The sequence below is a fragment of the Leptodactylus fuscus genome, chromosome 4 (genome assembly GCF_031893055.1).
Source record: "Leptodactylus fuscus isolate aLepFus1 chromosome 4, aLepFus1.hap2, whole genome shotgun sequence".
Lineage (NCBI taxonomy): Eukaryota > Metazoa > Chordata > Amphibia > Anura > Leptodactylidae > Leptodactylus > Leptodactylus fuscus.
The window spans coordinates 62,889,144-62,904,461 of record NC_134268.1 but is presented as its reverse complement, the minus strand read 5'-3'; the positions used below and the strand labels follow the sequence as shown (position 1 = coordinate 62,904,461).

Sequence of the window (15,318 nt, the reverse complement as noted above, 5' to 3'; positions counted from 1 at the left end):
ACAAAGCTTCTGAGAGCAAATGGGAGGGAGATTCATTAATAGGAAATACATTATGACGTAAATTCACATTTGATGTCCTTGGACATAGTATTGAATAACATACTAAGCTGGATACTTTATATAAAAACAAATCTGTCCTTTTTTTTAGAAATCTTTGTTATCAAAGAATCCTGTTTATATTTTATCAGCTTAAGTATAAAGTTTATCATTTTATTATCAAAGCATATAGAACCACAAAGGTGAATTTCTTTGCAGTCATATATACAAACCAATGTGTGACCAACTATATGCCTGAAGACAGGAAGATGTGCTGCTAATTCATTCAGCTTAACACATGCAGAAAGTCAGCTTCTTTACATAGACCGTAGCCTAAATTATTGCAGAATTCACTTAAAAGGGTTGTCCGGGGAAGTTTTAATTTACTTAGTCTCGGTGATGCTGATAATGGACCCGATCCAGCCCTCAGGTTGCTATGCCCCACCTCCTCCCCCGATCTAACAAGTAATCTGTGCTATGGTGGTTGGCGAAGGATAGTAAAGCCCAACCACATAGCACATGAAGTGAATTACCTGTGAGATCGAGGGAGGAGGGACAGAGTGACCTGGGACCGAGTGCTGCCTTGAATCACATGACCTGGGGGTGATGTCATCGGAACACCCAGGTCCATCATCAGGATTCTCGGGACCAGGGAAGTAAATTATTACTCCCTGGACAACTCCTTTAAAATAGTTTATTTTGTCAACAGTTTAGCGTATAGAGTAGTTGCCTCAATTTGTTGTACTAGTACTTATTCTTATTACTAGCTGTTATTATGTTCTGTCTTCTCATTATAGATCCAACTGTCGAAGATTGGACCTCCTTTCATCATCAAAAGCCAACCTGCTCCCAAGCTTGAATCTAAGATTTCTTCTAGTACATCTGGCAGTAGCGGAAGGAACACTGGAGCTAGAACTCTTGCAGATATTAAGGCAAGAGCCCAACAAGCCAGAGCACAAAGAGAAGCAGCTGCTGCAGCAGCTGTGGCGGCCGCAGCAAGTATTGTTCCTGGAGGTGTTGGAAGTCCTTCAGAAAGCAGTAAGACCAGAACGTTGGCCCATATCAAGGAGCAGACAAAAGCAAAGTTGTTTGCCAAGCATCAGGCAAGAGTCAGCACACAAGTCAGCAGAGACGGGAAAACAAAAGAGGGTCTTCCAGATATTGAAGTGCCATCTACTTCTGATGCAAAAGTAGAAGGTTCGACTGGTGTTATCATTATAAACCCAAACTGCAAATCTCCTAGCAGCAAGTCAACACTCCACCGAGACCTGACTTCTACATTACAGAAATCACGCAGCTCTTCAGCATCATCGGAAACCGACTCTGATACATCAGTGCACAGCTCCAATGAGAATATCCATGTGCCACATTCCAGCGACAAAACCGTTACATCTACCTCCACTGAAGATTGCAGCGTGCCAATGCAATTTAATAAAAATATAAGTCCCGTATCTGTCTGCGCCTCTACTGATGCCACATTTAGAAATTCACTTGAAAAATCTGCTGTCCTAATGTCTGTTGAGAATGAAAACACTACATCATCTGCCTGTAGTTATAATATGCTAAACTCCATTAAGGAAACTGACATTCCTTTTATAGCTGTTGCACCAAAATGCACTGATGACACTAGCAGTCATGCCTCTATAGTAAACTCCACTGCATCTGACTCTGTTGAAGATAAGCGTATGCCAGTAACAACTAGTATTGTTAATCCTTACACCACTGTGCCAATTTCATCCATTGGGTGTAGTCTGCCAAATCCTCACCTATCAAATTCATTGGTTAATTCATTTAATTCCTCATATGGTCCAAGCACCAGACACCCTGATAAATTAACTACCCCCACATGTGATGAAGATAATCCTGTAGATGTGTGTCCTACTGTCCAAAGAATGTCAAATCATGAGGACAGTGGGGGTGATTCTTACGGAAGGTCTTCTGTTCCAATGTACCCCAGTACCAGAAGATCATCAATGAGTACTGACCCTTCGCTTGCAAAGATGCATCTTGATAATGTAGATAAAAACTGTACTGCTAATTTAATAGGACTACATAATAAAACACTGCCTACCGCTTTAATACAGACTAATAGATCTATTCCATGTAAAGTGATTGTTGATCACTGTACAACGCCAAACTCCACTTTCCCTTTCAATACTGAAAATGCAGAAAATGCTGACTCTCAAAATAGGCTTGGAAAATCTGAGCCCTCTATTCAAAGTAAAGCATGTCCTCAAGTATCTGTTATTAGTAGACAGGAAAACCTCCTCAATGACGGCTCGGAGCACTTGTCCAACTCAAACATTGTCAGTCGGTTAAACAGAGATGACAGGAACATGAGTACTCCTTGCGCTGGCCTTTTAGAGGCAACTTATATGCAACAAGGAAAACTAAGTGACTCGGTTTCTTGCCAACAAAATTTTAATGAGCATCTACATAGCACACCTTCTTTCAAGTGTGGACCAGATACTGTTCCCAACTCTGACTATATCTCTAATAACAGAATATGTTGGAGTGACAAAGAACAAATCAACACGGACAAAACCGCCCTGAACCATTTGAGTGCTCCTAAGCACCTAGAGTATTCCGAAGAAAATATTATTGATAATATTAAACGTGAACCTGGGAGTTACCCACATGTGTCGAAAATGAACTCTCGTAGCCCTGTGGCAAACTCCATTTCGATCAAATCGGAACTGAATGATTCCAGCAAATGTTTTGGGATGGATTCCGAAGGATTCTCGGGCCAGAACACTACACAGCAAGGATGCGACTTGGATATAAGCTTGCCTACATCCAAAACACCACTCGGTGTTGCTAGAGAGGAACCTGTTTCATTAACTGCTGATACTTTGAAAAGGGTTGCAAATGCAGGGAATGCAAGCTGTCGACTCTCCTCCGTTGAGGCAAACAATCCCTTAGTTACACAGCTGCTTCAAGGCAACTTGCCTTTAGAAAAAGTTCTGCCTCAACCCAGACTAGGTGCAAAGTTAGAAATTAGTCGACTCCCTTTGCAGACTACCTCTGTGTATAAAACTGCGTCAGAGCGAATGGTGTCTGAAAATGCCTCTCGCTCCCCTACCCCTGATAGCAAAGTCTATCCACTGGGAAGTCTAAACCCTTTGCAAGTGAGGAAACGTGAAAACCATCCTAAGAAGAGGATGGCTAGGACTATGGGTGAACATGCGCAGATCAAGTGTGAGTCTGGAAAAATTTCAATGGACACCGATACAAACCTGTCCTCTTGCATGATGGGTTCTAATATGAACCCAATGGCTCAAGGGCAGACATTCAAGCAGGAGTGGATGAACAAGCATGTGGTTCAGGCCCGGATTGCGCACAGCCCAGAAATTAAGCAACAAAAGAGGCCGCTGCCTTCTTGTAGCTTCCAACAAAATGTATTTAATGTTGATAAAAATGGCAGCTATCACCCAGAAGCTAGTACCTCACACCGGCAGCATTACTACCAAATGCCCATGGCTCAGAGAGGTCAAGGTCCCGCAGTCTATATGCCACCGGGTGCGGCAAAAGCCCAGACAGCTAACAACATTTATGCTTTCAACAGGCACCCGGAGCAGAAGGTTTTGGGTGAGGCTAATATTCCGACTCTTCCTCATCGAATGGGCAATGCTTACTCCCCCAATGTTCATATTAAAGAAGGCGATGACCTAAGCAATGCCCAACAGACTCTGCAACATAAATTTTTAGTGCATCCTTCCTTATCGAATTCAGAAGTCCCTTCTGATCAAAAGCAGCCAGCAGTTACTATGGAAACCACTAAAAGACTTAGTTGGCCTCAGCCTACGAGCATCTGTAGCAATATAAAGTCTGAGCCCATCTCTTTTGAGGACGGTTTAAACAACAGCTGTGAACTGACCATGAAACAATCTTCCTACGAGCAAAGTGAAGTCAAAGAACAGTTAAAAGCGTTCGCCTTGAAAAATGCAGATTTTTCTTCCTATTTACTTTCTGAGCCACAAAAGCCTTTTACTCCGCTAGCTGCACAGAAAACACAAACGCAGCAGCTGCCACCGCAGCAGCAGCAACAGCAACAATGTGGGAGTTATCCAGCAATTCATTTTGGTAGCACAAGCTTCAAGAGGGCAGCGTCTGCTATAGAAAAATCCATTGGAATTTTAGGGAGTAATTCTAAACCTGCATCCGGACTCAGCAGTCAGAACGCTCCGATCCCTGCGCAGAAATACGCTGACAGCAGCAGTGCAGATGAACTGGAACTGAAGTGTTCTTGTAGGCTGAAAGCCATGATTGTGTGCAAAGGCTGTGGAGCCTTCTGTCATGATGACTGCATAGGTCCTTCAAAATTATGTGTAGCGTGTTTAGTTGTTCGATAGAGACTGAATATAAGATGCAGTGTCCGACATGTCTTCAGCCAGGAGCAGGAACCTTTCATCATTTCATTGTCTTTTTGGGTTTTTTTTTATAAAAACATTACATTGTCAGTGTTACATTTCAGGCTACAATGCTGTAGATGAAACTTCTGGATCTCCATTTCTTGTCACCCTATTAATTTATTTAGAATTGTTTTACTGAGGTGAAGCTTTTGTCCTCTTTCTCAATACAAAGCACCTGCTATTTTTTTTTTTCTAAAACGGCAGCCATTTTGGTTTGCAATAGATCTTCTCTGGTCATATGGTGGTTATCGAGCTGATGTAAAGGGTCTATGTGGTACTTACTTAGAGAGATATTGTCTCAGTCCTCCACGTCTTATGTTCAATGTGGATGGCGGATTAGCCGCTCGGTTCTTCACACTACAGAAAGCACTGGAGCAAATAAACACTGCCTATTATTCGGCTGAATTGCTTCAAACCTAAGTGTCATTTCAGTCACTCAGAAATGTTACCATAGATGAGTAAAGCAGGGCCTTATACATTCAATCGTTTGGCCGACCGCTGCTCCTCACGACATACATGTGCATACACGGTAGAGCCAAGACTGCATGTGTTCTTAATGGGGAAAGAAAACTGTTGCCAAGCACTTCTGGCAGCAACTTGTGTCCCAAAAAAAACAAAGAATTTCCCGTGTTAACGTTTGTCAGGGAGAGGCTGCGCAACCCCACACACCTAATATAGTTGTCTGCAGGTTAGGCCTACTAAGTCTTCTGTGTATAGGCACCTTAAATACAATTATTTATCAATTTTTAGGGAAGTTACAAAATCAGCAAATTAGGTTTTAATGATATTAGCCCCATGTGGATGGTTTATAGTTCCAGGAAATACAATGGTACAAATATCAATACGTCAAGTCACGTTGTGCTATCTTTTATGATGGCGGCTAGTGAGATGTGCATTATTATTGCAGTCATGTTATACATGCTGAATGCCTTTGTATTGTGCATTGCTTACATCTCGGATTAGCTTGAGAAGCCTGCAGGCATATACTACATATACACAGTGAGGAGATACTTGGTTTGTTACTCTGTTAGGATTTGGATATTATCTATGATTATAGTAGGGACCCAGTTATACATGTGGAATTAGTTCCAACCCAACCTGCAGATACCAGAAACTGAGGCTAGTAGAAAACATCTGGGCTAGCTGTGATGGTAGAGTAAGCACAGTGTGTTGTCTGAGACCTACTGTTAATGAACTTTTCCTAGTATAGGGTCATTAATATAACATTGTTAGGTTCAACTCTTGGCTTCCCCACTGATCAGCAATTCTCTGCTAAGTATACTGACCTGGAAGATGATTGCGCTGTATACTCTGCAGTGACTGGCGCTGTGATAGTGCGGCCCAGCCATTGCAGTGTATGGAATTAGTCTGCCTCCAACTCTGTACACTTTGCAGGAGCCGGGCACCTCACAAGATATGATAATATCTTTGCTTCCTGCACCATCACTAGCTGTGCTGGTATGGTTAGCTTTTCATGAAAATATGGGAATTGGGTACTGGGTCTGGGGACTCTATTTCAGAAGCTATGTATTATCTTAAATTTATCAACCCGTCTATGATTGTCTAAGGCGCAAATGTTTAAATTTTTATTCTGGATGTGAACTGAGGTAGTGAGTGCCTTTTACTTGTGTGTGATTGAGGATATGTTCACATGGGGTGGATATGGTGGGCATTTTCCATCTGGATTTCTGGATATAAAATGTTATCCACACTGCAAACAGAAGGTGCATCTAAATTGTCCACATCAAGTCAATTTGTTCTGGAGATTTCAACATTGCAGTGCATGGGTGAATTCCATAGATGGTGCCAGGTTTACTCATGGGAAAATACAAAAGCACAGAAAAATTATAAAAGAAAAAAAAGTACATAATGTCCATGGCCTAATGTGAGACCCAAGGACACAAAACCTGTCCTAAAGCTGCCAATGCTAAGATTGTCTGCCTGTGGGCTCTTTCAAAGGAAGCCTTTAGTAAATATGGGAAGGTTTGCCCACTGGTCTCACCGGTCTCATCCCTGGTGCTTGCAGCATATGCACAGTTCTGTGATGAAGCGGAGGAGGTCTCTTCTACTTCACAAAGTGACATGAAGGTGTATTAAGCTCCGCTTCATCATAGAAATGGGCATGTGCCTGGAAAACCAGAGATGTACTAAAGGCTCATGAATAGTCTTGATGATTGACAATATCCTAACCTGTGTGTGTACAGTTTCTATGCAGATTTATGCATCTACTTGGTTACAGTCATGTGCTACAGATATGGCCACTCTCCTACTGTAGCAGAGGAGGCATAAAGAATAACATATACCTGTAACTGCATTATCAGACATACAGGGTTTGTAAACCTAGAAATCTATATGTCTGCATCAGTGCTGGACACAAAATAGGAGATTTCTTGTACAAGGCTATTTACCAAGTAGTTTCATTTTTTATTTATGTGTTGGGACAATAAGTGGTAATTTATTCTGTTTTTGGATTGTATTTAATTAGAAATAATTTGGCAGTTTATCACATAAGTCTAAAAAGGAACAATGTCTCCCATCTAACCATGCTCAAATCCGTGAGCAACTGTGTGTAGGTTCACACCTGCATTTTGATGGTCCGCTTGGGGACCCCACGAGTGGAAACCTAATCCGCTTTAAAAACATGGGGTCTGTTTGTATTTTTACGCCCTTTTTGGGTAGAAACCAGAGAGATAACTTGTGCTTGCAGGACTTTTCTCTCTGCATTTTTAAAGAGAATTCAGGGACAGAAACCCCAAACATAGATGAGGCGCAAATGTGAACCTACCCTTAGTACTATAATATCTTCTAGTTGCAGCAGGAGAATGCTTCATTTCATCCATAAAGTTATAGATGTTCAGTTTTATGCAGATAAGTTTTTAAAGATTTTTTTACAGTCCCTGCAAACCCCCAAAAAGGCTCAAATTGTAACAATAGGAAATACTCACATACTTACCTTGTGAAATTCAAGCCTTTTCCTGCCACATCTTAGTTACATTTTCATGTCTTGTTATGTACAAGATTTTAAAGGGCGTCTGACGAGTCCTAAACCCATATTAGTGCCAGGCAGCGAGCACGTGATGCAGAGATGATCGTTTTGTCATTGATCTGCAAATCATCCTTCAAGTTCTTTGTCTCTTTACAGCCCCTTAACCTGATTGACATGTTTAGACTTTACTAATGTCACAGTGTCTGCAGTGAAATCTCCCACAAACACCTTTGCTGGGGCCACACCGTGGCTCAGTGGTTAGCACTGCAGCCTTGCAGCGCTGGAGTCCTGGTGTTCAAATCCTGCCAAGGGCAAAAAAACATCTGCAAGGAGTTTGTATGTTTTTCCCGTGTTTGCATGGATTTCCATCCCATATTCCAAAAAGACATACTGATAGGGAAAAAATGTACATTGTGAGCTCTATGTGGGGCTCACAATCTACAAAAAAAAAACAAACACCTTTGCTCTAATTTGTGAAGACTGAAGATACTAAGGGGGTGGAGATTACAGTAGAGCACTTGCATGCTAGGCTCCTCCCATGGGACAAATGTGTAGTTTACATACTAATGAAAAAGTAATTATCTCTGAATAAAATGCATTGTGCTCTTACCTGGTTTGGGATGGAACATGGACCTGGCAGACACCCCTTTACTGTGGCAGCCAACCAGTGGTTACTATTGAAGTCACCTTATAGCTGCTCAGGGAACCCCAAGACGAAAGCTCAGCATGTGATTTAGCCATATACAACTAGTACAATGGTTTCCTAAAAGTCATAAAGAGGATCTGTTAGCAAATTGCTAAATGGTATAGATCATGTGATTGTTACTGTACCTCTGATCAATTTGGAGGGTTTTTTTTTTTTTTTTTTGGGGGGGGGTTATTTATCATTTTTATCAAATTTTATCATTTTTAATCCGTCCACCATTCAAAAGATGTGGCTTCTAAAATATATGTAATTAGCTCTTATTCTCCAAGTGGGCGGTAACTTTTTGTCTTTCTGAGAAAAATAAAAGTTTTCCACCACCTTGGAGAATAACAGCTAATTTATATATAACCTTTTAGAGGCCATGTCTTTTGAATAGGTGGACAAAAAAAAAAAAAAAATCCCAATTGTTCGGGGGCACGGTGACATGTGAGATGATTATGGCATTTGTACTTAGTGACAGATTCTCTTTAATCTTTATCTACATGAAGTTGGAAACTATGATAAGAGCAAACTACAGTACAGCAGCAGTAAGTGAAGCTTGTGGGAAATGCTAAATAATAAAATGTCTTACTCAAGGTGAATACATTGGCTTATATTTCAGGAACTGGAGCACGGTTATGATGCCTTCTATCTGCGACCATTTAATGAATGCATTTCATGTTTTGGGGGTTTTTTTGTAGAAAAAGTGGTTTCCAATTCCAGCATTGCTTTGTTTTTGTTTTGCTTTTTGTAAACTTTTAGTCCAAGGTGCACAGGGGTCTCCACGTAAGTGACATCCAGGACAGGGACAGCGGTGCTCAGCACGGATGAAGAACACAATCAAAATGTAGAATCAGATGAGTGGCGATTGTCATTGTGAACACTTCCTGCTTTGTTAAAAGGGTTTTCTGGGCTAAAAATATTGATGCTCTGTCCTAAAGATAGGTCACTAATATATTGGTGGGGTCTGACAATTGGCACCCCCTCCAGTCAGCTAATAGACAGAGAACGAAGCAGTCAACAGATAGCTGTTGTGTATACCAGAACTGAGTTACTGCTGCTTAGGCCCCCTGAATTGGAGCTGATCTGCAGTACTCTGGGCTGGCCCCTACACAGAACAGCTCTGTCTGCTTCCTGCTACCCCAACTTGATAAAACAGAAAGATTTTGCAGTGGTGAGTGCCACCTATCTGACTTGTAATATATGTTTTATCTGTGCTCATGCACCCAAATATATTACGGCTCCACCTGCCATAAACAACTATGGGGCTTTGTTGTACCACCTTATGCCTCTGACTTCATATGGAGAAAGGCAGTGTTGTTGTGTTTGAATTCCTGTCAGTCAGAAAGAACATTGTATCCAGGGAAGAATAATTCCATAAAATGCAGAATGCCGTACAGTGGCACATAGTGCCTGTGGCTTCCTAATACAGAGCCTTAGGGAGTCCATGTTCCTCTATATAGCCTTTGTGCACCTGCCTTACCATGTGCTGTATATTGCTAAAGTTATACCCACAACTGATCGTATATATTAACATCCACCAACACAGAAATGAAGAAGCATTAATAAAAAAGACACTACACACCTTTGTGCTCAGTTCAGAATAGTCCAGTCTGCATTTGTCCAGAGATGTCTATTTCATTCTTTTTATTTCTTAGAGTATTCTCTTATGCAAGTTTTTATGTTTAGAAACACTAAGTGAGATTTATTATCACTGTCTTAAATATAAAGAGCTGAAAACTACACCAGTGGCCCAGATAGATAGATGGATAGATTTGGTGCATCTTCCACCCCGTGGCTGGCTTAATTTGGACCAATATTTTGGCCTACCCCCAAAAATCATGTATTTTTAGACTCCTCCTTCACTCCCTTATTTGTGAACCATTGTTAAAACATAATAAATCCAGTCCATGACATGCATGTGATTTCTCTGGTGTAAACTGAGCCAGAATTCTAGTTGATTATACTTAGTACATGTCCCCTGCTGCTGGGAGAGGGATCACCTGGCCCCTTTGTGTAGCATTGCAGTTGTGCAACCTTATGCTTAATACTGTATTCTGACGTAAAATAACATTTAACAACATAATATCCAGCTGCGTATTACACTTTATGTGTAGCAAAAAGCCAGATTGATGCACCTGGTACGAAGATCAGTGTAATGTCCCATAGCCAGCCTTAATGATACAGTCCACCCATTTCAAGGGGATTGCCTCTTCAAGAGTGGGAGCAGCTTCCTCCAGATCACATAGGGGATCACTATGAAAGCTAAAAATGTCTATGAAAAACGTGATTTTTTTTTTTCACAATTTCACTTTTAGTACCGCAGTATTTCGGGCATTCTAAACCGGTAACACGCCCTTCTTCATAATTCCAAAATATTCTGTAATTTTAATAACAATTTTAATAATCAATATGTATGTATTGCTGATAACATGTTTAAAGCTAGCCAGCATAAACTAAAAGAGATTATCAGAATTTTTTTAATTTTTTTATAGCTATTTATAAAGATCATGTAGAATTCTTTGCTTTGCAATGGGAGACACACGAATTATAACGTGAAATGTCTTGTACCTTGTAAAACCGGCAAATTGTTTGCAGGCAAAAAAATCCAATAGAGTGACTAGCACTTTATTGAATCTAGTGCAATGCTGACATCATGTGGTCATGTTGACTTCTGATGTACTTATCGTCCCCAAGGATATCACTTTTTATAGCGTAATTGCCTTCCCTATTGTATTTCATTACAATTTCTCTCCTCCCTTGCCACAGCTTAGCAGTACAAGCCGCACAAATATTCTCACGATTTTCTATCTTCCTTCATAAACCTTCTTAATCCATGCCAGTTCTTCTCTGAAAGGGTATCTACATGCATTGGAGACAACTATGGGATATGCTACATAGAAAAGATATATACACAATTCTCCTGAACTTGGAGCTTGGACACTACATAAATTTTATTTTAAATATTTATTATATTCCTTATTGACTATACATTGGCAAGAGAATTTTTTTTCCCAATTTTTACTTTATTTAACGCTATTGATAACAGGTCCTTTCACCTCTTATTGTGATTGTCGTTTTATTTTTCGAGTACATGGATGTTACATTAATTTCCATGGAAGAACTTACTTTTTTTCTTTAAAACTTTAAACTCCTGTTTTGTGTGTATTGTTATTTTGGTTTGCTATGAGCTTTGACTTTATATTTATTGACCAATGGAATGATATGGTGTATAAGTAATTTGGTTATTGGTAAACTTATTGAAAACTAAAGGGAACTAATCATGTTGCGGACCCGTACGGAGAGGTCCAGTTTAATATTAATACGTTTTGTGGTGCTTTTAGGATTTTATTGATGATAAAATAGGATACATTTATGTAAAACGTCTCACCTCAGAAAAATAAGAAATCTACATGCATGTATAGGTATTATGGGAAACATGCTTTGTTATTGGTTTACAGCCATTTTAAGTTATTTTTATTCATATTAATTTTTTTAACCATTTTCCAGAGAAAAAAAAAATCAATTTCTTATTTTTGTGTTTAATAAACATATCATAAAATTTGTAATTTCTTATACAAAAAAAGCTGCTTGATTCAACATCATTGGGCTGTGTCCTGTATATGATAGTAATGTTTTGCTTTTTATTTTTTTTAAAGATTACTGTATCATTGTACTGTTACGTCTTCTAAAAGTGTTTAACTTTATTGCCATATTTTGTTGGTTTTTCCTTTTTTTTTTTTTTTCTGATGTAACAAATGCTTCTGAACCTGGACAAAAACTGTGCCCTGTTCCCAATCTAGGGTTGTTGTTTTTTCCTCAGTATTTCTGAATGTTTACATCTTTGTTATATTGCCTCCCTGCAAAACTTATTGTACAGCAGTATATTCTAATAGAAAGTTACTTTCCATTCTTCAGCCCTGTACTGGAACTATTTGCAGTGCCTTGCTGGGCAAGGCATTGCAAGCCCTTCACCGCAGTGTAATATTTATTCTTGGGGAGAAAAAAAGTTTCACAAGAACAAAGGTGTGATTGTCAGCTGGGTTCCCAAATCCTGTAAAGCCTTATTTCCATAGCAAGAGTTAAAGGTGAAGGGGTTAAGAAGTATCCGCACATAGATGTGTCAGTAGCATAAAACACCCCTTTGTTTTCTTACCAAAGAAAATGTTGTACTACAAACTCACTAGTGGATTCATGTGATCAGAAGAGGCTGATAGCGATTGTCAGAAGATCCATTTTTCTAAACAATTAAAAATGTTAACAGTATTTTATTTAGAATTCAGGGATCATGCATTTTGAAAGGTGCTTTTTGTGTTTATTGTTTTCAAATGTTGCCTACAGAAATGACTGCCCACAATTCTCTAATTTATGTACTAAAATAATGGTTTCCAACCCCTTCATCAAGGTAAAAGAAAGGTCTACTACATCAAATATTCAAAAAATAAAGAAATTTAAAATATGATTTTTCTTTTGTTTCCTTCATTTTTTGTTTTAAATGCAAAAACAATTATTTATTACAGTGCCTACAAGTAGTATTCAACCCCCTGCAGATTTAGCAGGTTTACACATTCGGAATTCACTTGGCATTGTGACATTTGGACTGTAGATCAGCCTGGAAGTGTGAAATGCACTGCAGCAAAAAAAAAATGTTATTTCTTTGTTAAATTTTTTTTAAAAATTGTGAAAAGTTTATTCAGAGGGTCATTTATTATTCATCCCCTCAAACCACCAGAATTCTGTTTGGTTCCCCTAAAGTATTAAGAAGTAATTCAGGCACAAAGAACAATGAGCTTCACATGTTTGGATTAATTATCTCTTTTTCCAGCCTTTTCTGACTATTTAAGACCCTCCCCAAACTTGTGAACAGCACTTATACATGGTCAACATGGGAAAGACAAAGGAGCATTCCAAGGCCATCAGAGACTAGATCTGGCTGGCAAGGGGTACAAAACCCTTTCCAAGGAGTTGGGCCTACCTGTCTCCACTGTTGGGAGCATCATCCGGAAGTGGAAGGCTTATGGAACTACTGTTAGCCTTCCATGGCCTGAACAACCTTTGAAAGTTTCCTCCCGTGCCGAGGCCAGGCTTGTCCGAAGAGTCAAGGCTAACCCAAGGACAACAAGGAAGGCGATCCGGGAAGATCTCATGGCAGTGGGGACATTGGTTTCAGTCAATACCATAAGTAACGTACTCCACCACAATGGTCTCCGTTCCAGACGAGCCCGTAAGGTACCTTTACTTTCAAAGCGTCATGTCAAGGCTCGTCTACAGTTTGCTCATGATCACTTGGAGGACTCTGAGACAGACTGGTTCAAGGTTCTCTGGTCTGATGAGACCAAGATCGAGATCTTTGGTGCCAACCACACACGTGACGTTTGGAGACTGGATGGCACTGCATACGACCCCAAGAATACCATCCCTACAGTCAAGCATGGTGGTGGCAGCATCATGCTGTGGGGCTGCTTCTCAGCCAAGGGGCCTGTCCATCTGGTCCACATCCATGGGAAGATGGATAGCACAGCCTACCTGGAGATTTTGGCCAAGAACCTCCACTCCTCCATCAAGGATCTTAAGATGGGTCGTCATTTCATCTTCCAACAAGACAACGACCCAAAGCACACTGCCAAGAAAACCAAGGCCTGGTTTAAGAGGGAAAAAATCAAGGTGTTGCAGTGGCCTAGTCAGTCTCCTGACCTTAACCCAATTGAAAACTTGTGGAAGGAGCTCAAGATTAAAGTCCACATGAGACACCCAAAGAACCTAGATAACTTGGAGAAGATCTGCATGGAGGAGTGGGCCAAGATAACTCCAGAGACCTGTGCCGGCCTGATCAGGTCTTATAAAAGACGATTATTAGCTGTAATTGCAAACAAGGGTTATTCCACAAAATATTAAACTAGGGGTTGAATAATAATTGACCCACACTTTTATGTTTAAAATTTATTAAAATTTAACTGAGCAACATAACTTTTTGGTTTGTAAGATTTATGCATCTGTTAATAAATCCTGCTCTTGTTTGAAGTTTGAAGGCTCTAACCTATTTGCATCTTATCAAATCTGCTAAATCTGCAGGGGGTTGAATACTACTTGTAGGCACTGTATATAGTATATGTTGTGCATAATTAGATATATATATATATATATATATATATATATAGTGTATGTGTGTATATATATATATATATATATATATATATATATCCTATTAATATTATAAATGTGATAGTTTGTGTGTTTGGATGTTTGCATGTTCGGATGTTTGTTCCTCAATCACGGAAAAACCGCTCCACCGATTTGGCTGAAATTTTCCACAAACATAGTTAATACACCCGATTAAACAATAGGCTACTTTTCGTCACAATAGCGCACATACGTTTGTGCCAGGACCCCCACAAAACCCAAACTCACACCACCATCTCTGCAATCTCACACACTTTGGACCATAGCAAGCCACAAAATTCATATTGCCCTCTATAGCTTAGCCCCTAACCCCACACAATCATATATACATATACAGTGCCTACAAGTAGTATTCAACCCCTGCAGATTTAGCAGGTTTACACATTCGGAATTAACTTGGCATTGTGACATTTGGACTGTAGATCAGCCTGGAAGTGTGAAATGCACTGCAGCAAAAAAGAATGTTATTTCTTTGTTTAATTTTTTTTTAAATTGTGAAAAGTTTATTCAGAGGGTCATTTATTATTCAACCCCTCAAACCACCAGAATTCTGTTTGGTTCCCCTAAAGTATTAAGAAGTAGTTCAGGCACAAAGAACAATGAGCTTCACATGTTTGGATTAATTATCTCTTTTCCAGCCTTTTCTGACTATTTAAGACCCTCCTCAAACTTGTGAACAGCACTCATACATGGTCAACATGGGAAAGACAAAGGAGCATTCCAAGGCCATCAGAGACAAGATCGTGGAGGGTCACAAGGCTGGCAAGGGGTACAAAACCCTTTCCAAGGAGTTGGGCCTACCTGTCCCCACTGTTGGGAGCATCATCCGTAAGTGGAAGGCTTATGGAACTACTGTTAGCCTTCCACGGCCTGGACAGCCTTTGAAAGTTTCCTCCCGTGCCGAGGCCAGGCTTGTCCGAAGAGTCAAGGCTAACCCAAGGACAACAAGGAAGAAGCTCTGGGAAGATCTCATGGCAGTGGGGACATTGGTTTCAGTCAATACCATAAGTAACGTACTC

At 40.0% G+C, this 15,318-nt stretch overlaps 1 protein-coding gene across 3 annotated transcripts in view; it reads left to right on the top strand.

Moving 5' to 3' along the window:
* Positions 1-5,084, top strand: part of ASXL3 (ASXL transcriptional regulator 3) — a 95,978-nt gene extending 90,894 nt beyond the window's left edge. For 2 of the 3 annotated variants that reach the window (XM_075270499.1, XM_075270497.1), the window contains one exon: positions 834-5,083. In XM_075270499.1, coding sequence (XP_075126600.1) covers positions 834-4,388 — 3,555 coding nt within the window. In that variant the 3' untranslated portion in view covers positions 4,389-5,083. Of the gene's footprint in view, positions 1-833 lie in introns of all 3 variants that reach the window. The other variant, XM_075270498.1, reaches the window with a different exon arrangement.
* The last annotated feature ends 10,234 nt before the right edge of the window (positions 5,085-15,318 follow it).